At 35.1% G+C, this 25,570-nt stretch overlaps 1 protein-coding gene across 1 annotated transcript; it reads right to left on the bottom strand.

Annotated features, from left to right (window-relative positions):
- Positions 1 to 1,542: 1,542 nt before the first annotated feature.
- Positions 1,543 to 24,907, bottom strand: LOC110707554 (ATP-dependent zinc metalloprotease FTSH 12, chloroplastic-like). The gene is made up of 19 exons (XM_021885572.1): positions 24,287 to 24,907; positions 23,237 to 23,421; positions 22,083 to 22,309; positions 20,511 to 20,788; positions 20,075 to 20,152; positions 19,738 to 19,980; positions 19,509 to 19,649; positions 19,168 to 19,335; positions 18,296 to 18,408; positions 13,800 to 14,016; positions 11,795 to 11,866; positions 10,088 to 10,207; positions 9,896 to 10,012; positions 9,635 to 9,811; positions 8,880 to 8,999; positions 8,689 to 8,763; positions 6,364 to 6,471; positions 5,351 to 5,431; positions 1,543 to 2,573 (listed from the first exon to the last, which is right to left on the bottom strand). Exons 1-19 carry the CDS (start codon positions 24,671 to 24,673, stop codon positions 2,496 to 2,498), a joined length of 2,985 nt encoding a protein of 994 aa, XP_021741264.1. The 5' UTR covers positions 24,674 to 24,907; the 3' UTR covers positions 1,543 to 2,495.
- Positions 24,908 to 25,570: the final 663 nt, after the last annotated feature.

Below are 25,570 nucleotides of genomic sequence, written 5' to 3'. Positions count from 1 at the left end.
TCTCTTACAACAGAGAAAACACTTGATCTCGGGATCCGAGAAGATATTTACTTTCTGCTTTTTACTCCGAACACGTACTAACTTGATCGATGGAGGCGAAACTGTGACCATCTGGAGCTTCTGTTATCTTGCAGGTACAACCGGCGGGGAACCAGACTTGACGTAACTCTCCCGCGAGACATCCAAAACCCCGAACACAAGACATTCTTTATATTGTACTTCGGTAAATTTTAAAATTCAATTTTATCTCGGTGTAGAATACATGCATTTGGTTATTTGTCTTTTTTCATAATTTCATTAAATTAGGATATTAGTTGGTGTTATGATGATTTATTGAAATTGATGTGTTGTTTGGTTGAATTTGTATTAATTTGTGTCATTAAATTTCGATTTATTTTGCCAAACATATTACATCTGTTGCAATTTATCATGATCATATCACTACAAAATAAGTCAGAAAAAAGTAATTAGGGAGCACGAGCTAAGTATAATAAAGTAATTAAATAAGTTAGAGAAGATTAAAAAAAAAAAGGGTGAAAATTGGTTTATTTACACTTTATCGGCAAAATCTTCGTCCTCCAATGTCATTTATGACATTTTCTGCACTAAACTTAATAGTTTGTGGATGTAGTGTGCACCCGATTAAGGTTGTGCTATTTTCTGCACCCAACCCATAGTTGGTGCTATTAAGGCCAATTTTGCCTGAAAAATAAAATCATATTACCTCCTTCCTATATCGTTTTGTCATTTTTCAATTTAATTTGGGTCAGTAAAAAAATTGTTTTTACTAATGTTCCATATACTTTGATAATTTAGAGGGTTCCAGATTAAGGGCTTAAGAGGTTGATGAAGTCAAAAATAGGGATTAATGGTTAAGGTTGAAAATGGAAAATTGATCAATTATCTATTTGAAGGTAAGATTGAGCATTGATAAAGATTGAAGATGAAGCTTTTTTCTTTTGGTATTGCTTGGAAAATATAATGTAATTTCTCGTTGCTAAGTAAATCTTAATAAAATAATTTGTTTAATCTTACCTTTTATCTCATAATACTAAACAACTTGCTAATAAATTGTTAAATTAAAAATAGTGTTGACGACTTAGATTAAGGGGGAGCCTCAGTTTCTCTTCTTGAGGGCATGAATTGTAAATAAAAGCAACTTTATCAATATTTTATTTATTTTTTGGGTGCTGACTCACCCCTCTCTCTCCTTCCCTTCTTTCTCCTACTTCCTTCTTCTAGCTTCTCGTGGCTTCTCAACATAACAATGGTGAAATCTTTACTAAGATTTTAGACAACAAACCAACACCACGGTATAGACCAACCCCAACCCACCATCTCGACAGCCATTTCCGCCGGTTTTCGGCGGCATTCTACGAAAACCCTAAGAAAAAGTGGAGAAATAAAGGGCATTGTTTGCCCTACATGGTAAGTGTTTTCGTTTTTTCATTTAACCTCAAAAGCTACTTCAATGGTGGAGAAAAAGGTGCTTCAATGGAGGAGAGAAGCTGCTTCAATAGTACCACTAGAGAGTACAGTAAATTGTGTAAAAGACCCCATGAGATACATTTCATGTTTATCAAGAGAAACATGAAATTACCCCTTAGATTAATCAACTAACATGTCACTGGCGAGGCTATTTTTTGTTAACATAGTCAACTATACCCAAACATAATCAACCGTAATTGATAACTACAACATAATCGACTATAACCGATGACTAAGCTAGAATTTATACGGGAGAGGGGAAAATAACCCCTTGCTTGAAGCCTCCTCTTTCTTTGCTCGTAATCGTGCTCAGCTAACTTTTATTATCAACAAACTATCTTTGGCTGTTGATTTCATCAACCTCGTCATCAAAGATCGAAGTTTTCCATGTATGCAATGGCATCACATAGACATGCCCTCATTAAAACGGGTAAGAGTTGTTAGTCACAAGTTTCCAGGTAGTATCTTTCTCGGACTTGGCAGAAAAAAGACTCACTAATCAATATATGAGGAAACCTTGTCGTAAAATGTAACAGCTATACATAAACAAATGTTAAGGCTCACTCGGTTACTCCCTTCCCCCTTTGGTAGCAATCAGCAAATTTACAGCCTATTGATGTTGCTCATAGATACGTACTCTCATGCTCCAAAATACTGAGAAATACAAACATCTCCAGTGATACACGATGAAGCATGAAGAACCTGTTTCTGAGCAAAAAATGTCTCAAGGGTACCGCCGTGCCCTAATCAGAAGTACAACATGAGCTGGGCAACTCCACTGACAATTAATACCCATTTGATTTGTGGCTTGATTTGTAGCATTATGCAAGTTTGCAATTGCTATTATGAATTGCTTCCATACACACCGAGAAAACATAGTGCCGAGCTCTTGATGTTCAGGAGTTGACAGTACCTATCATACTGCTAAGAGTCTGGGAATCAGTTTGTCTCACCGACTATGCAATGCAGCAGGCGATGCAAATCATCATCACAAGGCTTGGCATGTCTTAGGTCCTGTGAAGTGGTGCAGGGTATATGTCCAGTGGTTGGTAACGTAACTGCTCGTTATGAGGCAAAGGACCATCCTTCAAAAAATAAAAACGTAATTTAGTAAACATAATCAAGAGATGAAGAAATGAGAACAAGCTTACACCCACATGTAGCAAACTAGAATATCGACTTAATATGTCAATTCAAAGCAGGAAATTTACATGAACCACAACATTTCAAAATTATGTCCAAATTTTTCAGACACAATACACTAGATCACATTTCTTAGATATGTTTGATAACCAATGTTCAAGAAAAAAAAAAAAATCCATGTAAACTAGGTACAAGTATTGCTAATGCCATTTCATATTATCCTCTACCACTCTTTCAACAGCTTGGCTGTAAGCACACAATCAAACCCTGAATTTTGGATCCATCCTTACTCACCCTTACCAGATTGTATAGTGTCCCTTTATATCCCTTTCATTCTGGTCATACTTAGATTATACCAACTTCATTAATTATATTCATCACTACAAAGGACCATGGAGAGGTTAAACGAGGGAGAGGGAGACCGAAAATGACTTGGTTGGAAGAAGTTAGGAAGGATATGAAGCATATGGATTTGCATGAGAATGAGGTATTTGATCGCAAGGGATGGAGTAGGAAGATTTTTGTGGATGACTACAAGAAATAATCACTTTTGGTTCACGTAACCAACCCCATTTATGGGATTAAGGCTATGATTGATTGATTGATCATTACAAGGGAACAATTGACAAAATTGGTGCTTCCAAATGCTAGATAAAAAGTATATACAAGGTATTTGTCTTACAGCTATCTACATCCCTTTCAACCTTGCACTTAATTTAGTTGTTTATTGTTCAGTATTTTCATACATTCTTTTGACATTATTTTATACTAACATATAAAAACATATGCAGTATTCAATGTAATTAGACTTATCGCATGTATGATCTCAACATATTAACATTTCATAATTTACAGAGCTAAATTTTTCCCAGCAAGTATCTTTTATATAAGAGCTAACGGAGGCATTAAGCTACTAGGTTACATTATTAAATAATAGAGAGGGTGATCAAAAATGAGAATGAGGAAGTGTATACATTTCTAAGAAAACCAAATGGTCTAATGATAGATGTACCACGAAAAAGGAAAAAAAAACAAAAAAACAAAAAACAAAAGAAGGCTGATCACTTTGTCTCAATTTTTAAATTGTTTCAATTCCCAAAATTGATCAGCTAGTTATGAACAATGCAATTAGCAAAAGACATTCAAGTACAATCACAATATTCACGATCTTGTCCGTCTCTATCTGCAACTTACACAAGAAGACTGCTTGTAAACCAAAGATACCCATCCATCTTTGACTGACATTCAATTATTATCCCCGTTTTGTTTTGTTTCAAATAACATGGTTATAAATATCATATGTGGTCACAACAACGGTCGCAAGACCACTTTTGTGGGCAATGCAGGTGGCATGAGGTTGTAACTGATGCGGGTGGAAGTAACTTAGTGGAGGAAGTTGAAGAAGTTCCACGTGTGTCTCGTGACACGTAGTCGTGCTAAGCTCCTTTGGTGGTCACCTCTTGGGATAGACCATCATCAAACTCGAGTGATCTTTTTACTTGCTTAGAATAAAGCTCCAAGGGTTCTAAGTATTGACTAAGAGATAAAAAATGATTTGTAGAAAGAAAAGGCTTGTGCTTGATAAAAACAGGCATTACTCAACTTCAATCAGCCATATCTTCTTCACTACAAGGAATTTTCAAGCAATTCAAATGGGAGATGAAAGTAGAGTCCGAGAGCTTTCCAATGGTCATATGCCCAATTTGAGTAAGAAACGAAGAAGTCGTGAGCAATCAAAATTGAGCTGCAGAACCGCTGGAGCAACTTTCCTGAGTGACCGATCCATCTTGATTTGGAATTTTTGGCATAAGCTTTGGAGTGTCCACTTCGACCCTCTGTAGTGGTTTTTCTTCTATCTTTAGTTGCTTTTTTGTTTTTAATCTTTGTCAATCATCTTGTAATCATAGGACTGTAAGTTTTAGAGTTGTAAAGCTTGTTGTTTTGAAAAACTTTTGCCTAATTTTGAATCTAGTGAGATTTTCTGTCTCTCTACCCATAGTCTTTGTTGAGCCTTTGTAATTATTGAGAACTTCGTGATTGCATCCCCTAATATTTGCTCTACTTTTTGTTAAACTTAGATAAAACCCTTAATGCATTAAACTTGATGATCAATGTGATAAGAGACTAAGAGTTTACCTTTATTGTTTTCTGTCTTTGCCACTTTAAGTTTGAAGCTTTGATTGGAAATTTGGGTTTTTGGATTATTTCATATCAGTAACTACCTAACATTTTGGCCACTGTAAACTCAAAATCCTGAACAATGTGGACGCAATGTGGTAATGTGAGATGTGACAAAGATTTAATACCATGCCCAAGAAGCAAAAAATGATGATTTTTTTTTTTATTAATAGTGAAAATGATTAAGCAGATTGTCATTCGTTTGAAGTGTATTGGGTTCTATATTTTAACTGTTTTTGGGTTATTTGTAAGATCATTGGATGTTATAGAAGAACAATAGTAAGGAGATACAACGTTTTCTTTAAGAAAAAGGAAATTCAATTTGGGAAAACTAATATAGAAACTATGACCATCACAACATCAAAACAATAGGGGTGCTAAGATAAGACATAAAAGATATATATGCAAAGCATCAAATAATATGAAAAGCACAATCTTTTATAGTATTGCATCAGAAAAGCATATAACATAAAACATAACAGTTAAACTTGAGAGGAAACAGGAAATAAACATGGAATAAAAAGTAAAAAAAAAATATTACCTCATCTAAATTAATTTGGAATGGTTGTACAAAATCTTCAAACATTATTGGAGAGAGTTTGTTCATTCTATCCTCAACATCCTGGATGACAGAAGATAAAGATATTAAAGGCAGTGAGCCTTCATGATTAGTATAAGACTGTAAGAATAAGATATTTTGATGACTCAATCATTACTCACTCATCACTGTAGTAAAACTACTTTAAAAAAGCCAAGAAAGAGGAGTAGGGGGGATACAACAGTGAATAGTTAGGACCCTATTAAAGGTTCCCCTCTTTTCAATCCACAAAACTAACATACCAAAAATAAAGTGGAATTATATTTATCGTGGAAATTATATTTTCATTTCCATGGTGATCCTGTGTTTTGCTTAACATGAATTTGTGACCTATAGCAAATTACATCAAAATTCCATTAAGTAATTTAATTTTTTGGGAAACTCTAGATGCTAACCTCCAGTTTTGCAGAATTTCTTATCGTGGAAGTTTCAAAACACAAAAAGTCAAAAAAAAAAAAGAAATAGACAAATAAAAAATTTCCTCAATGAACTCTTTCTCTTTCCCCCTCCCTCTCACTTCTTTTTCAACCCCCTTCCTCTGCTATGTTGGACTTCTGATGAATAGCAATAATCTAAGATGGTATATGATGGCATCAATGGTGACAGTAAGGTGTGTTGAGTATTGGGTTGGCTGGTTGGGTGGTGGCCAGTAATCAAAATTAAGGTCACTATGGAAACCAAAAAAAAATAAAAAAATTTCCACCAATCTAAGATTTTTCCCAAAAGTAAACAGTTACTGATGTATTTTATCACTTGAATTTAAGGGAACGACCAATGCTCAATAAAGCCTACAAAAGCGCGCCAGGCTGTCGGACATTGTAGGAACCCGTTGGAATTTAATAGATGATTTTACAAGTTAAGTTTGTTTTTCTAAGAAAGTATTAGTTGTATTTAAGATTTTAAGAAACTCAAAAACCTTTCAAACATCAGATTTTATAGAAACAAGTAAAACTTACTAATCCGGTGATTCTGGATTTTTCCAGCAGCTCCCTGGAAATCGCATCAAGTATATGTCTATTTTCCTTCAAGCCCTTCATTGCCAGTTCTTCAGTCTCTTCAATGTACTGTCAAATAGGTCCAATTATATGAGAGTATGAAAAGTGAATAAACATGTCAATAATGAACAAACATCAAGTTAGGAAAATTCAAACTACAAGAGAGAATACACTTATACACCCTCCTCTACTCCATCAATGACTCCCCTTATAGCCACATAATATTAAGGTGGAACTTCTTTTGGCTTTGTGAAGTGGACCCTTTCTCTCTTCATGATGGTTGTCAACAAGCCCATGTATATAACACCATGTATTCATTTACTTTTTTAATCTTCCTACTTATAGTTTATTCATTCTTGGCAAATGAAATTCTCTTTGTTAACTCTCCTTATCCCACTACATTATCCCTTTTTATCTATATATACTTCATCCGTTTCTTTATAGATGCATCACTTTCCTTTTATATTAATAAATTCTCTCCATCTCTCTCATATCACATGGGTCCTCTTTTTTCTCTCTCTCTATCTCTCTCATCTCCAAAAATTGTCTAGGTGTCCGTGTTTTTGCAAATGATGCATCTAAAAAAGATGGAGGAAGTCTATAAGGATGACATTTTTCCTCTTTCAATCTATGCATTTCATTTTGTTCTTATAGAAGCCGAAAAATTCTCGCAGCCCTTCCACAACTGTTCCTCTTAAAAAAAATCTCATTGTTAACCCTCCTAAACCATGGAAAAGGTCAAAATTAACTTTATTCCTTTATAATCATTCAATTACAAAAGGTCTAATCCTGCATCAAATTTAATTTCCCTAAGTTTAAAAATCAGAAAAATAAATTTAACACGCCTTATATCACTTCACAAGATACAATTTCCCGTTCAATTTGTACAACTAGGCTCTTACTATATAATAATATCAATGTGTCTAGACAACTCTCTCTCCTACTAGCAAAGTAAAAAAAAAAAAAAAAAAAAGGGGGGGGGGGGTCCACTAACTCTTTATTTTCTTGGTTTCTATTCCCACAATAAGTAGAAAGATAAAAACAATAGTGGGAGTATTTTATTGATTTAACCCCTAACTAATTGCACATGAACTAAGTTAAAATAACTTATATAGTTGTCTCTCTATGTTCAATAAAAGTTTCCCTTATACATACAAACGTGAATTTAACTTTAAAGTTCACATGCCCATATATGGATCAAAACATAGTTTTAAATTTTGAAAATATAGATATACTACATATGGATCTTATTTATATATCATTTCACAAGTTTTTCTAATGGTATATAGATACACCACCAAGTTATATTTGATTTCACAAAACATAGTTATTTGTAATGATTTATAGAAAATCATTTTTCTTATTGAAGTCTTCAAAATCATCAAACTCTTTTATTACATTATTAATTTCTATATGAAATTATTCCATCTGTCTCTATATGTCCTTAATTTGACAGTAATTTTTATGAGAAAATCACTGCTCAACCTAAAAACTGTTAGAAACAAAGGGAGTAATACTGTAACATGACATGCTTATGTGGGCTATCTAGACTCTTGAAAAATTACTCTAACATTCAACATTTTTTAATTATCGTAATGTTAGGTTTGTGCACATACAAATATGTAGCATAGATTTTTTTGGTAGATAAGTAAAAAGTAGTCATAAAAATTTAATTAAAGAAGAAATAGTTTGTGGTGGAGTCCATATCAGATGAAATGTGAAGAAATAGAGTAAGATACTCCCTCTATTTTTTAATACTTGCTCCGATACTCCCTCAGTTTTTTAATACTTGCTCCATTTCTCCTGGGCACGTATGCTGATGCTAATCTTTGATCTATAATATCTTTAATTATCAATAAGTATAAATTCTAACAATTAAAAATTGATAATCTATTCATTGAGACGATTCCAACAAGTACCCACAAGACTATTTTTTTTTTCTTATGTATAAATCACAAACATTAGTCAAAGTAGGACAAATGAATAGTGCAAAAAGTAGAAATGGAGCAAGTTTTTAAAAACATAGGGAGTAATAATTAGTGGTAGGGGTCACATCACATAGTTGGAGTGAGTTAGGTAAGGATAATTATTTGAGTACCAACCAAGATAGTATACAAGACAATTATTAGAGGACGGAGGTTATATAAAGTAACACCATCGAGAACATATACAGAGTATTTTTGTATTGTTAAAAAAATAGCGTAAAAGTCAATGATATTAATTAGAACGAGCTTTGTATTATATTAATAGTATTAAGAACTTTTATAGAGAAAAATGAATAAATACCCTTGTCAATTCTCGAGTGAAGAGTTCAGATACTTCAAGCGTCATCTCTGCAGGAATTACATGTGGATCATCCCACTATCAAATAGTACAGTGAGTCAGTAAAATTGAAAATGACAATAAATTACAGATTTCAAAATTATAAAAATAAAATAAAAGTATACAAAAGTATAAAAACTTTAAAGAAAGCAAACCTTGTATCGTAACAATTCACCATCTGGATTATCTGGATGGTCCATAAGACCAATTTTTTTTGTTAATGCTGTTAATCCTAACCTAGCATTTCTCGGGCTAATAACCATCTCCCTAGCAATCTGAACAAAGCAATTCATACGAATAAATAAAAATTAGTAAACATATATTGAAGCAATAGAATAGAACATAAGCACTTAACCACGCATAAAGGAGATTAACAAATGGGGAAAGGGGGAGCACAAGCAACATCAAACTTATCAAGCGTTTAGGAGAATCAGGCAAAGGAACAGGGAGCACACAAGCAGGATTGTGTGTAAGGAAGGCAGAAAATGAAAAATATAATATCATCATGAAGATTCCAACAGGAAGTTGCAGCATAAAAAATTAAAAAAAAATAAAATCAAAAACTTTTCAAAATATTATATTAGAGACATGCCTTCTAGTTTCTAATATTTTTAGGAAAACCAAATCCGCCAGAGGAAAAGACGGATAGGGAGCAGAGGGACAGGGAGTGAGTACAAGGGGGCTGGGCAGGAAAGAACATGGAAGACTGAAAAATGTAAAATTTTGAGATCACGTAAGATGGTCACAACAAAAGGGAGGAAACAAAGGAAGAATTTGGGAGGTAAATCCCTCTTAGTTAAAAGACATTAGTCACATCATCTTTGTTTTTTTGTTTTTTTTAATTGAAGTATATTATAAGATACCATACCAAACCATCACTACACCTAAATAACAATCTGTAAACTATAACCTTCGTGATCTTTTCTAGATCATCTTTTCCTCCATCAGTTACATCATCACCATATACTATACGCTCAGCACATCGGCCTCCATGAGCCACAATCATTTGCATCATCATGTAACCAAATGTTGTGTATCCTTGGTCCACCATATCTTCCCTTGGATAAAAGACAGATATAGCTGTTTCCTGTCCATGTTCAGAGATATTAGATCAGATACTAAGAATCACAAAGATCAAAATTTCACCCAAATAACTTATTCAAGCTCCTACCTTACCACCGGGCAATAGCTGAGAAAAAGCATGCCAATCAAATCTTGGAAATAGATGAGCTAATACTACATGACCAGCTTCATGCACAGCTAGCAGACTCTTTTTGTCAAGTGATACCTATGATACAACATGTCAGCTTTTAACCAAGAAAACCATCTACTGGTAATAGCTCGACAACATGCTAAAACTTACACTTTGTTCACATTTTTGTTGCTCCTCCTCGGTGAGCAACACACCCATACCCTCCAGTAATTGCTTGTCTAAGACATCAACAATGTCTTGTTGGGAAATCATAGAATGCCCTTTCCTCACCTGCATTCCATTTTGTCAGTGATTGAACTGAAAGGCTAATATAAAAGTCTAAAAGCTGCATACACAAGAGATATTCAGATGCGCGCACACTCAGAGGGAATACGACTGAAGACAGACACACGGAGAAAGAAAGAATATGAAATTGCTAATAAGCCACCCTCATTACCAAGATGATGTGTCTTGAGTTCTTGATTCATATCTCTGGCCATAAGATGAATCATTATAAAAAGAGCTTTTTTATTTATAAGAATCAATCAATTAATATGATGTATATCTTTCCTTATAACTTACTCTGTTTTTTATTGTTTGTCCCATTTGGAACCTTAAGAAAACCCATAGAAAATGGAAATAACAATTTATCGATTTTTTGCACTTCAAAACGTAGTCATGTGGGATCTTGTTAAATTTATCTCGGTTTTTAGTTTTCAAATACGTAATAACTGTTTTTTTTCTAATTATGTTAGTTTCTAAAATTTTACCACAATAATTTAGAATCTTCCCAAAAAAAAATGCTTTAGAAGGAAATTCTGAAAATTAAGATATAAATATAGTAAACATTAGTCACCATATTTGCATTATTCCAAAAATAAAAAAATTACATGGGAGAATAATATCAAATCAAGTAAAATACTACTAATATTACCATGTAAAGGAATATTAACCCCTATGCATTATTATGGTAGAGGCTAATTATTAATGAAATTTTTCTTCCCCTTGGAAAGACAAAAAAAAAAGAAAAAAAAAATTAAAAACAAAAACAAAAACTATGCATTTATGAAATTTCATATAAGATCATACAAGAAGGCCTCTAAACTTTAAAATTACGTTTGAAAGGTTGTAAAGAAGACACTGAAGCTGTAATAGTAATTATGTAATATCAAAGTTGTAGCAACAGTTGGGCGAAAAACACCTTTAATATACAAACGCACGCATCGCGTGCATTTAAGACTAATAAAGAATAATATCCATATAACTATAGTGGTACTATTAATATTCTTCCTCCATTAATTTTTATTTGTCCCCATTTAGAATCTTCAATTTTAGGAGAGAAACTTTAGATATAGAGTATGGACAATTTTTAATAAATATAAAAACAAACATATTCATGTGGAATCTTGTTAGATTAATCTTGGTACAAAATTTATAAATGTAAAATTTTTATTTGAAGGGATTGATATTCAAATATGTGCATCAGAAACTATGTAAAAAATACAAATGGGACAAACAAAAAGGAAATGAGAGAATATTATTTGACATTTAATATACCTATTAAATTAGTGGAACTTATTAGAGCTTATTAGACATGGTTGGACCCAATTGGAAGGAAACACACACATCTATATAAAACCCACCCTTATTGTTGCTACTCTGAAACTAAACTTGATTTCGCTATGTAATTTGAACTGAAATCTTAAGAAGACAAGTTTAAGAACACATTAACACATGCTTAGTTATATAGGAACTCCAAGACTTTGTGCTACTAAAATTAACTTGTAGGAAATGGAGTAAAAATCAATGCAATGAAACATAAATATGAAGTGATATGATCACCACATGCATAAAATAAATAAATAGTTAATAACTTACAGACATAATTCCTGCTTCATTGACAAGATTGCGGATATCAGCCCCAGAATAGCCAACGGTGCGAAAGACAAGCTGTAGAATGAAATTAAATCAGAGGTATACCAGTACCCACAATTTAGACAGCTAGGCAATGAAATAATACCACAGGTGAAAATGATATATAGATCTTTTCTGTAGGATAAAAATAAGTATAAGTAGTTTAAAGTGGTACTCACTCTGTTCTTTATTTTACTTTCGTATTTATTATTCATATAACATGAAGTACTAAGTTGAAAGTGGGTTCCTTTTTTTACTTTTAACATAGGACAGAGAAATTTGTTGAGAAACATTGGTATATAATAGGAAAAATGGAAATAAATAGTCCCACCTCTCGAATGTTCCAAAACAATCCCACCTTTGACGACCGGTTATCTTAAGTTATATGCCACGTGTCGATTTTTAATAGGGTTTTTTTTCAATAATTAAAAAAAATAGTTTTATTTTAAAAAAATCAAAGCCACCCATTCCCCACCCCTGCGCCACCTCCGGCTTGAACGGCCACCGCTTCCCCTCCACATCCACATCCCCGCCCCTGCCTTCCCTGACAACCCCAACCCCGTCTCTTTCTTCCCCTTAGCCATGAACTAATGTCTTACGGGTTCAATCAGATCAGACAGCGAAAAGGGAAAAGGGGAGATGAGGTGGGGGTTGGGGGTGGTGTTTTCCGGTTTTGAAGGTGGGTGTTTCGGGGGATTTTGTAGTGAGGGTGGGTGTTTCGGGGTTGGTGTTTTGGGCAGAGACTAGGGTTTTCAGGTGTGGGCAGGGGAGTTTTCGGGGATAGGGGTAGGGTTTTCAGGGTCGGGGTTGGGTCTCCGGGTAGTTAGGTGGTTTTCCGGCGTCGGAGAGGGTTTTTTCGGGGTCAGGGTTGGGATTTCGAGTTCTTATTAGGGGTTTTTCTAGCATGGCAGGGGGTTTCGTGGTGGTTGGGGGAGGTTTCGGGGTTAGTGGTTGTGGAGCTAGGTGTTAAGGGGGTTTCGGGGTTGGCTGTGATTCCATTTCAGGCGGCAGTGGGTGGGGCTGTGGTGGTTATGGTGGTAGGTAGCCATGGAAGGGGGTTGGGAGGTGGAAGGAAAAAAAAAACACATTTTAACCTGTTTAATTTAAAGATCCATGTCAAAGGTGGGATTGTTTTGGAATAATCGAGAGGTGGGATTGTTTTGGGAATACCGAGCAAAGGTGTGATTATTTATTTCCATTTTTTATTTACAATATAGTTTGATGTAGACCATTTGGTGGGTTATGAAGTGATAAAAGTGGAAATATTCTTTACTATAAAAGGAATAAAGCAAAAGTAAGAAGATTAAAAAAATAAATAAATAAATAAAAAGAACTTATCAAAACGAAATTAAAAAAAAAAATTAAGACTGAGTATAATGGATACGACAAACCACAAAGGTAAATTCAGATCCACTCAATAAAATTTGCATCAAAAAAATACTCCCTCCATTTTTAAATACTTGCTCCATTTCTCCATGCGCGGAGTTTTAGGAAAAATTAGAGAAAGTAATAAAATATGGAGGTAGTGGGGTGGGTGGAAGAATAAAAAATTGTATAAAGCAAAAGTAGTGGAAGAATTGGAGGAGAGAGAATATGAAATTAATAAAATATGATTTATGTTGGGTCCACTAGATGAGAGAAAGTAATTAAATATTGTAAAAGCTTTCCAAATAAGGAAATGGAGCAAGTATTTAAAAACGACCGAAAATAGAAAGTGAAGCAAGTATTTAAAAACGGAGGGAGTAACATCAAAAGCAATATATTTGCCACATCCTTTGCATAATCCCAACAAAGCTAGTTCACATTTGAAAAGTTACACCCATTATCTGAAACAGCTTAGCATTATTAACATCACACAATGAATTCAACTTGTAAAATCAACAAATTTCACTACTGGTTGTTGAAGCTTGCTTGATACTAAACTGACTCATCCTGGTCGTAACTTAATGAATCTCAGAAATTCACTTACCTTTCCAAAGTCAACATCTTCAGCCAGCTGCTTCCCTGAACTATGCACCCCAAAGATTTGCACACGCTGCTTTGCATCAGGCAATCCAATGTACAAACGACGGTCTATTCGTCCAGCACGAACAAATTCTATGTCTAATTCATCTGGCCTGTTAGTTGCGCAGATGAAAATAACTGCTTGTCTAAGAGAGAACCGGTCAACCCCAGTCTTCACTTTGCTGCAAAACATAAAACAAATAGTTACATACATTATATGAATAAAACAAGACATATTCCAAGTGCTGCTGCCTGTTTTTAGTTCTTTTCAGATAAAATTTTAGAATTTCATCTAATCAGTGAAAAAGAATCACAATTAACTAATATTTATTGGAGTTGATACACTCATAATATTGCAACTGCCAGAACCAAATCAAAACCTTCATGAAGAAAAATGAGCCCACACGAAGTTGTTCAAAACCATGAATCTGCCTCACATACAAATTACCCAAGTTTTAATGTTATGGTGTTACCTACGTCTCTAACCCATGCATGTTGGGTACTATGTGCACGCGGAAACTTGGCAGAGGCCTACTTAAGTTTCCTAGCTATATAAGAAAATCATGTGCAGTCGTGCAGAGCGTACAAGCAACAAGCTGTAGGAAGTTTAACAGTATCACGACGAGTAAAAAACCATCGGGGGGGGTATTGTGTAATGCACCTGGATACCCCTGCAGTGGTCCTCACATATTCTAGGAAGAGGAGAGGCACCAAAGCAAGTGGCAACGGTCTCACAGCAGGACCAGAGCAGTCAAAACAACAACAGACCTCACTCAAGAGAACCACTGACCTGGCAGCAGCAGAGAATGAGCAAATGACAGAAGCACTAGAAGACAAACGAAGCAGGCACTAGAATTATCTTTGGGATGTGTGATGTAAATATAAAAAAGGAAGAGAGCACTGAGATAGGCAGGCAATTTGTGAGTGAATTTTGGTAGAGACTGGTAGCCTAAAGTTACCCTAGGAGAGTTGTCGGCTAAACCCACTATTTGTAAGAAACCTTTTGGCTTGAAATTGAATCAAAAATCCATCTTTCTTCCCCAAATTGGCTTGTGTGTGTTAGATTATTTGTAACTGGCTTGAATCTATTACATATTGACAATCATAAACCTTCACACCAAACTTAATTTTCATTAGCACTTAAGCCAGCAAGGATAACCTTTTAGTCAGACTATTAATTTACATCAACGGACACCCCTATTTATTGTCTCCTTGATGTATACAAATTGGACACTAGTAAAATATCCGCTAGACAACCAGAATTTCTCACTTTTGCCAACTAGTGACTGGACACACTCAAAGTCGCAAATTCTGCAGACAGCTTATTGTCTTGACACCAAATTTAATATTCTTTAGCACTTTAGCAAACTAGTGACTAATAAGAGAGTATTGAACATTCTGGCCATACAAATGTCAGACGACTCGGACCGAGAGAAACCAACAAAAAGCATCAATGTGATAGTTGAGAAAGGAAATGGACAACTAGAAAATAATGAGCCTTTGGCCCTATAGACAATATTTTTCTTGCTAGTAACACTGGAAGGAGGCAACTCGAAGAGAATCTTACTAATTAAGCTTGGAAATAGCCTACTTGAGAATGCAGTTGAGTTCACGACTAAGATGTCAATAAGGGGGGTATTTCTACCAGATGATGCAAAAAACTAGGATGTCATACTGTTTCTATACACAAGGTTATTCGAAATTAGTTGTTTATTAAGCTGAGCTGTTTGGGAGAGTATAATTACAAACTCGAGAATTGTATAGAGCACAATATTTATAACCATGTTGGACATCATACGTTTCCAACAATGATGTATCACAGACCGATGAAAACCTGCTCAGGTACTCAAAGCACACTCAAGTATCAATTAATAAGTTCGATCAATTGTTGAAAGGAGAAGTAACATTTAAAGTGCGAGAGGAGGACTTTTACACAGAGGTGGGAGAGAGGACTTTAACAAATCAAAGATATTAATAGTCAAACCAATGTTTGAATATAGCTAGTGTGTTGCTTAGAAATAAAAAAAAAAATGAGTAAAACTAACGCACTAATGAGAGTCTCATCAACATTATATTGACTCTCTTGCCCGTACCCATTAGGCACACTCAAAGATGCAAATCTTGCACAAGACTAGCACTCGTTTGGCCAATAGATAAGAGGATGTCACACATTACAATCAAAGTCGGATGATGATTAATGTTGCTTCTAATATAGTATTGATTATTATAGATAAGATTAAAATAAAAACTATTACATCAAATTTTATAAGAAATGTAAACTTTAACTTTATTATCTCAAAATCTATAACAATATTAACCTACGGCACCCCACAGCCCAAATAAGCTACTAAAAGAGTTTTTCTTCAATCTAAATAAATCTGGGACTTAGTTGCATATAGATTGAGAAAAAAGGGATGCTTGGGACACTCAATGAATTTTGCTCGACACCCGGATTTGAAATGGGGAACAAGGATTTGTAGTCCTCCACTTTACCACTCGGCAATGCTGCCAAAACGATACAAAATTCACTATACTTAAGTAGTTCCTTTAGGGGGTAGATTACTGCACTTCTTTTTTCATTTGTTGGACTTGAATCGATATTCAAAATCATTCCATTCAGAATATTTAATTCTATTGAAGAATCGGATTTCTAAATTCTCATAGGGACCTCCTGTTCTAGAGCTTGTTGTATAATTTTTACTGATTCAAACATTTCACCGATTCGTATTTAAAAAAACATAAGCTAATGAATCTCCTTTTTTCCATTGGACTTCCCAATCAAATTCGTCGTAACATTCATAATGATCAACTTTATGAAGGTCCCATTGTATCCCGGAAGCTTGCGGATCATCCATGTAATATACAAAGAGAAACTCCAGATATATGATCTTTCATCCCCACTATAAGGCAACATACATAAGGGTTTTATTTAAAAGGGGAAATAAAGGAAAGGGAAAGAAAATAAGTCCCCTGATGCTCATAAATGTTGTTTCGTTGGCCTTTTTCCGGTCCTTTTCATTTTAAGCTCCTTCCAAACTCCTCAAAACTTATTCCCTCGCCCCCTCCCACCAAATACTTGATTGACTTGGAATCCTCGATCTTTCCTCGCCCCTCCCCCCCACCCCCCACACACACCAGATAAGTCCCCTGATGCTCATAAATGTTGTTGGGTTGGCCTTTTCCGGTCCTTTTCATTTTAAGCTCTTTCCAAACTCCTCAAAACTTATTCCCTCGCCACCCCTCCCCTAATACTTAATTGACTTGGAATCCTCGATCTTTCCTCCCCCCCCCCCCCCCACCACCAATAAAGTCCAAGATTCAACATAACTTACCCAACTTTTGACCCAACATCATGTTTTCCATGCCTCAACCAACCTAAGCACACATGGCCACAAAGCACCAATACCAACATTTCCATCACAAACTTCCTTAGCACCACCACCGATCCAACAACATGTAGCCTAACCATTTTAATCAATTACACCACCAACTATAACCTTTCTCTACCTTAGATCAACCACCACAACCACCTTCCTCCTCCCAATCACCGCAAATCACAAGGTTTTTACAGCCACCGAACTAACTTCCAACCAGAACACTTCATAAGCAGCCACCTCTAAACAAGCCGCCACCAAAACCACTATTTAAAACCAAAACAACCACTTCTATAACCTACCGCAAGTCTCTAACCCCACAACAGCACATGTGTGTGTGTGTATGTGCGCGTGTGTGTGTGAGAGAGAGAGAGAGAGAACAAGATTAAAAAAAAAAAATTTAACTTACCACACCACCGAAATTTTAAGACGTCAGTGTTATGGATTGGTATAATTGGTCTTCAATTGAACCACCCAAGGTCAAATCATAGACCTTGGCCAGTGGTAGTGAAGAAGGTAATTGAAAGCAGTAGGGGTAGCGTTTAAAGGTGTACGGTGACATGAGAGCTAAGGAGGATGGGGTGGGGAAAAGACCGAAAAGAGAGAGGCTGATGAAGGAGTTTCTTAAACAATATACTCAAAAGAGAATTGTGAACTCACTATGCACCCAACCAGAGTAGGGAATTGAGGGTAGGTTTATTTCTTTTCTTTCCTATCTCTTTATAAATCCCTTGGCTCTCATACGGAGAATATGTTGGGATATACATTTGTAGCAATCATATGGAATACATGATCAGAAAGGAATGATGACAGTTTCTTAAAGCTTCTACACATTGAATCAATTGTGTGTCAGGTGGTTTATCCACGACCTGTATGACTTGCGCCCTGTGAATTTTAGAGGCATCCCCCTACCCCCTAAAGATTCGACATAGTCAGAAAACCCGAAGGCAATTGCAACCTTATTTTTAACAAGCCCAAAGAGTATATTTTTCAAAAGTATGCCAGTTTGTTTACAGGAACAGTATTTAGCTCAGCAACAAAGAAATTTGATAATGCAGTAGAAGCAAGCAAAAAATCAGTGCCTTACTCTCCATCCAGCTGAGAAATTAAGGCCTCAAATGTAGCTCTTCTTCGAGGATCATTCCTAGCATGCCTTCCTGCTATGGCATCAATTTCATCAATGAAAACAAATGACGGAGCCTACCAAAAAAAAAAAAGAAAAAGAAAAATTGACATTCAATTCATCAACTAATTACAAGATTTGAATTCAAAAATACATAGCAGGCATTTAATGTCTTACCAGGAAAAAAAAAATTTAAAAATAGACAAAAACAAAAACAAAACAAAATCTAGCTACTGCAAGGAGCTTTAAAAAAATATATATATATAAAAATAAAAAAAATAAAAAGCAAACATAGATACACATACACAATAGTAAGCCTGTGCTACGTAGGCTGTATTCTACTAATTTAGACTCATGTTGCATAGGACATTGTAGTTTAATTTACATCCAACAAATGCACCATCAATTAGTGTACTTTACACAAAGTTTCTTTTGAAGAAGAGGGAAAAAAAAGTTTGCTATGGAAAGAAAAGTATAAAACTCACTTTGCAATGGAAAATGACAAGAAGTCCTCTACAAAATAGGGAAGAACATTGCATTTAATTACACCGTACATCAAAAAGTGATGAATCACGAAAGGTTGCTAGGGCATGAGACCACATAAGACACCAAAGATATGGCTCTATCAGACTAAGAAACACTGTAAGAGGGCATGACGTGCAACTCCCTGTTGTCCCACACACCCACTTCAACCCCAACACCACTGAATGGCTAAACATGGATAACAAGTAACAACTCAACTGTTGCAACCTTGTATCTATCGTAATGTCATTAAGAACCAAGCAAATCTTTCTTTAAGAAAATAAGAAAATGTAACCAACAAGAGTGACAATTACATTTCTTCGTGCTATTGAAAATATTTCGTTGATCCTTGCAGCGCCACTTTTCTCACTGTCGGTAAACTCTGCACCTGAAGCGAACACAAAAGGCAAACCACTTTCCTTTGATAGTGTTCTAGCAAATAGTGTTTTGCCAGTACCTGGAGGTCCTGAAAGAAGAATACCCTGCCACAGAAACATGAAAAATCACTTATACATCATCCGCACATGATATAAGATAATAAAATCACAAGTTTCATCGTAAAAGACTAAAATCCAGAACAAGCTGGAAATATTGCCAAAATTGAAATAGCTAATACAAAAGTCAACTAACTACTAATTATGAACAAGAGTATTACCCTCACAAATTGCACCTCCCTTTCAAAGAACTGCATAGGGTTTCTCATGTAAACCATAATTTCATCGAGAAGATCCCAAACATCACCCCCTAATATTACTTCTTTGTACATTGACTTCGTTTTAACATCTTCACCGACAGGCTACAAAAGGATCAGATGGAATCAGATAATGAACTAACCTCCTAGACAGAATATCAGAACACTTTATTACCAGGATCCAAATAATTACCAAAATAAAATTCTCTGCATATGCCATGTCAAACAGCTGGTTATACTTCTTATAGAGAAAACGGCTGGAAGCAATATGCAGAAGCATCAATGACTCTCTCATAAACCACAAAACCAGAATTCCAGGTAACAACGCAATTAAAACTTTCAGAAAATAATGGATTTGCCGTTTCTGAAGTAGATCCACCTCAACCCCAGAATTTGATATTGTCTCAAACAAGTACGGATCAAGAGGGATGTCAACCTAACAAACATGAGGAAAAGATTAATTATAAAGAGGTATTTAATAATTTATTTATCCAGCCCATATAGGAAATGTGTGCATATATGTCACTTACGATGTATTCCAATGGGAAACCTTCCTTCATTGTTACATACAGCCTCTTTAGATCTTCGGTGAAGACAACAGCTGCAACCTGCCAAAGGTATACAGAAGCTCAAAAATGTTCTCATTCTGATTGGAAACCTTCCAATAAAAAGATTTCCTATCATCCATACCACAGACAATTGTTTTAAGAAGGAAGGAAACACATTGGCTACAGCAAGGATGGAGCAACAGACATGACATGATTGTGAATTCTTCTACATATTAAAATATTGATGGAGGAAACGATTAGGCACAAATTTAAGAATTCAACCAAAATACTCCATAGGTAGCACTGAGCAATCTGACGTTTAAACAATTCAACAATATAGGCTCTCAGATATTCTTTAACTACCAGCAAATCGGCAAGACAAAAGCACAATACAACAAAAAAGGAACACTGAGTCTACCTCTGAGCTATTGAGCTTTTCAAGAAAATAAGTGTATGGTAGTTTAGGTCGATATCGCCACCAACGCTTAGATATCCACAAAGCCCTGGCTCCTTGTGCATCTGATGCCTTTTCTACAACATCTTTTCGAAGACTGTCCTCAACTTCTTTCATGTCAAATTCAACTGAATATCTAGCATTCAAAGGGCTAATTTCCTCTGCTAACTTCTCCTTTTCCAGAATTTCTGTCCATGCCTTGAGCCTTTCACGCCATGATCCTCTAAGCTCTTGCGTATGAGCTGCAATGTGATAGAGAAAGAAGGGTTGCAAGGTTAGACAATGAAAATTAGTAACACTTCCAGAAAGGAGAAATAATTTTAGCCAATGTATCTAGTATATAATTGAGGAATTTGAAATACGATAATGTAGCTCCGTACAAAAAGTCCAATCTCTAACGAAAAAATTGTTCAGCTTGGTTTCCTTAGAGAAATATTAAGAGCTAGCTATCATTACCTAGCTTCTAAAATACATAAAGCACCATCTGGTTCACCTATAGGAATTGGTACAAACACTGTACAATATCAAATAAAACCAGACCAAATGTTTGGCTGGTTTCTTCTCTGTTGATCAGCTATATGGGTTGGAAAGTCCTCTAGGTTATACTGCCCACCTCCAATCAACATCAAAATGATAACTATAAAATCATAAAGTCTAAAAAGAAAACTTATAAAAATTTTATCAATTATTGAGCGAGCCATCTAACACTAATTCTAGAACTCATCCACCCGCCTCTATTTCTTCTTCCCATCTCACTCCAACCACCTTCATCCACAACCACAATCACAACCATTACTTCCACCTCTAGTGGCTCCTTCCATCCTACAAAAAGAGAATCAACATGACTAAAAGGGAATGGTTTAGCAGCAATTCAGTGGCATTGGCAATCAATATTCCGACGACCATCAATGGTTTAAGTGAGAGTTTCTAATTGCAAACTTGTTCAAAGATTTGTTAAAATTAGTTGATTCACCTTCATTGTTCCTAATCTAACCTCCTTAAGCATGAGCAGAGATAACAGGAATTCTGGCCCTAAATTTTTAGAAAATGAGAGATAGAGGAGTCTGGGTTCCAAGTATCATACATTCCATATCCTTGTGTTTTTAAGTCAAACCCGGATCAAACAGGACATAAGAGTTAACACAGGATACAGGCAATCATGCATTGTCAAGCTATACAAATTCACTTTATGAAACATGCAGCACAATTGTCAAGCTATACACAGGATACATGCAATCATGCACTGTCAAGCTATACAAATTCACTTTATGAAACATGCAGCACAATTTGATAAAGCATCAAGTGGAGGAAGACAGAGCCTGATAAAATAGATTGACCATGATGTCTGCTTCTGACACAATGTTTAGTGAAGAAGTCATTTTTACCCATTAAAAACTTGTATCCTACCTTTACAACACACTAAGCCTAGTGATGTATCTTATGCCCTTCCTCCTACATGATAAATGATGAATTCAGCCAGAGTTTCAGTTACCAACTTTGAAACTTTAATTAACAAAATAAAGGTTATTTACTAACCTGACACCCCAATCTCACTTTGAACTTCCTTCTTCGCTTCTGCACTTAAACTTGCATCACTGTTGATTATTCCTTTCACATTTTCCATAGGGTGTTCACAATCATCATCCCATGCATCTTCTCCAACATACGAACTATCATGAATAAGAGTCCCATTGGGTCCTTCAATAAATTTCTTCATTTTCAGTCCTTTCGGCATAGTATTTCTCCACATTCCCTTCTTCAACCTGCACTTACAAAAGAGTTCCATGTTGTTTAGCAACATCTCAAAGTTACCAAGCACCAAACCCGAGTGGCCCACACTTACTACTTGGATGAAAAACATATATAAGTATATCACTTAAGAGTAAACCTTTTAATAAAGCAAACTTTAAAACTCCACAACTACCTCTATCTCTCATTTCACATTCTAAAGCCCGTCCTCTTGTAAGCATATTACAGTAGTTAGTAGCATCTTCTGCAGTGCTAGCCAGCTCTTTGTTTTATGGCCCTCAAACAGATTTTTTTTTTTAATTAAGTTTATACAAGAAACTTTTGATTTAAGTAATTCTTTTCCTTATAAATGGAATGGATTTTCCAACTAATGTACAAATAGTTCTTTCATATTCTTGGGAGTTGGAACCTATTCTCATCCTCATGTTGTAAATTAATTTCTCTTGGAAGAGAAATTGAAGTAATAAATTTAACATGCTTGCTGCTAGCTGGAGTCCTAAATTCATTTAACATCACATAAATCTTCGTCTACACTATGACACCAACTGCATAGTCCTCCATTTGTGACAGATTTACTGTCACGAAGGACTTTCGATATTGAAGAAGCTTAACTATAATCTAAATACTAGCACTAATAAAGGCAGTATTAATTTTGTTATTGTAGATAATTATTCAGTGTGTTTGGAAAATTAAAATTATAATGAAACTAAGTATTTAAATTTATGAAATTCAAAATTTTTTAGAATATTTATTTTATTTAAAGGGATAACAATTGGAAAGATAATATATTTAAAAAAATTTAAAAGCTTATTATATTTTACATACTTTGTATTTCTTTAAAATTTACTCCATATCAAATTTATTTTTTTGAAGAATTGGGTTTGGGTAGATTAGCCTAATTAGCTGACAATTTAGACGGAGGCATTGCAGCTGTAACATACCTCCTGACATTACTTGGCGTGGGATCAGGAATTAATGCCTCCATATATGCTTCCGTCAACTCTTTCTTCTCTTGTGCAATACGAGGAGCTTGAAGACCCATGTAAATTTTCCGAGAAGACACTATGATAGCAAGCAAATAGAGCAACAGGGCACCAAAACGTTTAGGTTCCCAGCTCTTTACATCCTGGAGAATGAGATGTTAGCCATACCAGTCTAGAAATTTTAGGAAACATATAAATCCTTGGTACAGATGCAAATCATCAGTTTCATGTGTCCTACATCCCATAAAACAGAAAGAACAAAACATGGATCTCAAATCATTAGCTTGGTCTAGAGATGATCAATACTTGAACAAGCTAAAACAAAATTTTCATAAAGAAACTATAAGAATATACACAATTAGATTTTAACATAATTACACAGAATGGCTCAAGCAAATTTATTCAATGCAACAAAGGAACTGTTGAGTCCATATATTTCTCATACAATAAGCAATGGAATTGTAAGAATTTGCATCAAAAACAGCGTTAATTCAGCTTACCGGCATTTTCTTCTACTTCTAATCAACTAGGGTGAGATAATGATATCTTTACTTGAAAAGCAAACTTCTTCATACAATACACTACTATAAAACCTCAACTTATACACATTTTAGAACAAGATTAAATATAGAATTATTTCATGAGAAACTCTATTGTGCACTTGAATACATCAGAACTAAGACTTTTCACCCGAGTATTTCCTGTAGGTGCACCTAAGAATGTTCGGTATTTCCTAGGGAAGGGTAGTGTTCATTAAACCTGTCTTTTACAAACACAACTTAAAGTGAATTCACCCTTTCAACAGCACCAGCAATAAAATACTTTCATTGATCTCTAAAATTTCAATGACATAGAGTTCAGACCTCTCCATCCTAACAATTATGCTTTCATCTCTTCAAAAGTCATTTTCTCAACAAATATGTATCAACTTCCACAATAGAACACCAAATTTAAGCACAAAAGAAGTATAGCAAATATAAAATTCTATATATATAAAAAAAATCTTACTTTCCAATTGCCCCATTTGTTCCAATTGATGAATTCAGGAACCAATTCAAACCTAAAACGATTAAACCCAGCTCCAAAATAACTCACAGCACCATCAACCCGGCTCGAAACTTGAGAAATGAATTTCTGGGCATCCCCAGAATCAATGCCAGTCTCCTTCATCACTGACTCGCCAAATTTAGTCAAAAATCGGTCCGAACCGCGGCGAATGGAGCCCGAAAGCTTATCCCAGGAGAACCCATTTGAATTCCCAGAAGCAGAAGCGATGAATAAAGGTCTGGGGCGGGAAGATTTGAATTTTTTGCGGCGGCATGGTAATGGTGGAGGGGATAAGTGCTTCAAGAATACTGTGGTTTGGAAATTGGAGATGAGAATTGTTGAAGACATGAAAATTTTCTGAAAAGTGTCAAGTGTTTGTTAGTTTTGTCAAGGATATTATTTGAAAAAAAATAAGTAGATAAATTAACATAAACAAGGAAGGAAAATGGTAAGAAATTTTTTGTTTAGCAAATAGCAATTGCCATTGTGGAGCACATGAAGAGCTCGGGTTTATGAGATTATCAGATAGGGAGTGTAGATGTAGAGGTTTAGCAAAATCAAAAACATTGAAGACTGCGGTTTGGGCGAGAAATGCTAGCCCACTACCAGGAGCAACAATACCGGGTAATCGACAAAGAAACTCTAACCACTTGAGCTATCCCTCACTCTCTGACTTTGTGCACTATACAAATAAGTTACTTTGACATTGTTTTGTGATTTAGTATTAAATAAATACATAGTCATGTGGGAAGTTGATAGATTCATACCAATGTCTATTTTCCAAATATCAAAATTTCATAATTTTTTGCTAATATGTAACTAAAGATATTTACATTTGAAACTATGCGTTGGAAAACATGCCTAAATGAAATGTGTCAACTAATAAAAAATAGAGAAACTATTATATAGTAATTTTAAAAAGGAGAAAGGAATATTAAAAAAAAAAAAAAAAAAAAAAAAAAAAAGAGTGGGCACTTACCTTTCATGCGAAACCCGTAATATCCTAGCCGACTATCGATCGAAAAACCAGTAATATTAGCACACTAAGCTAGTGAGTTCAGATCTATCTCTCTTGAATTTGCAAGCTTTTATAGAGATAAGCTTGTAACACCCCAATAATTCTCTTTAAAAGGAAATCTGTAAAAACCTGTGATAACCTGTGAAGCCTGTATAACCTGTAAAACCTGTATAACCTGTAAGACCTGTATAACCTGTAAGAGAATTATTGGAGTGCTACCGCCACGT

Source organism: Chenopodium quinoa, unplaced genomic scaffold, assembly GCF_001683475.1.
Source record: "Chenopodium quinoa cultivar QQ74 unplaced genomic scaffold, ASM168347v1, whole genome shotgun sequence".
In the NCBI taxonomy this organism is placed as follows: Eukaryota; Viridiplantae; Streptophyta; class Magnoliopsida; order Caryophyllales; family Amaranthaceae; genus Chenopodium; species Chenopodium quinoa.
This window is presented reverse-complemented; position numbering and strand designations above follow the sequence as displayed.

Coding starts and splice junctions, on each gene's coding strand:
- LOC110707554 (XM_021885572.1), bottom strand. CDS start 24,673: ATGTCTTCAACAATTCTCATCTCCAATTTCCAAACCACAGTATTCTTG. Junction 23,422..24,286: donor ACAAATGGGGCAATTGGAAA/GTAAGATTTTTT, acceptor CTCATTCTCCAG/GATGTAAAGAGCTGGGAACC. Junction 10,208..11,794: donor ATGAAGCAGGAATTATGTCT/GTAAGTTATTAA, acceptor AATGGAATGCAG/GTGAGGAAAGGGCATTCTAT.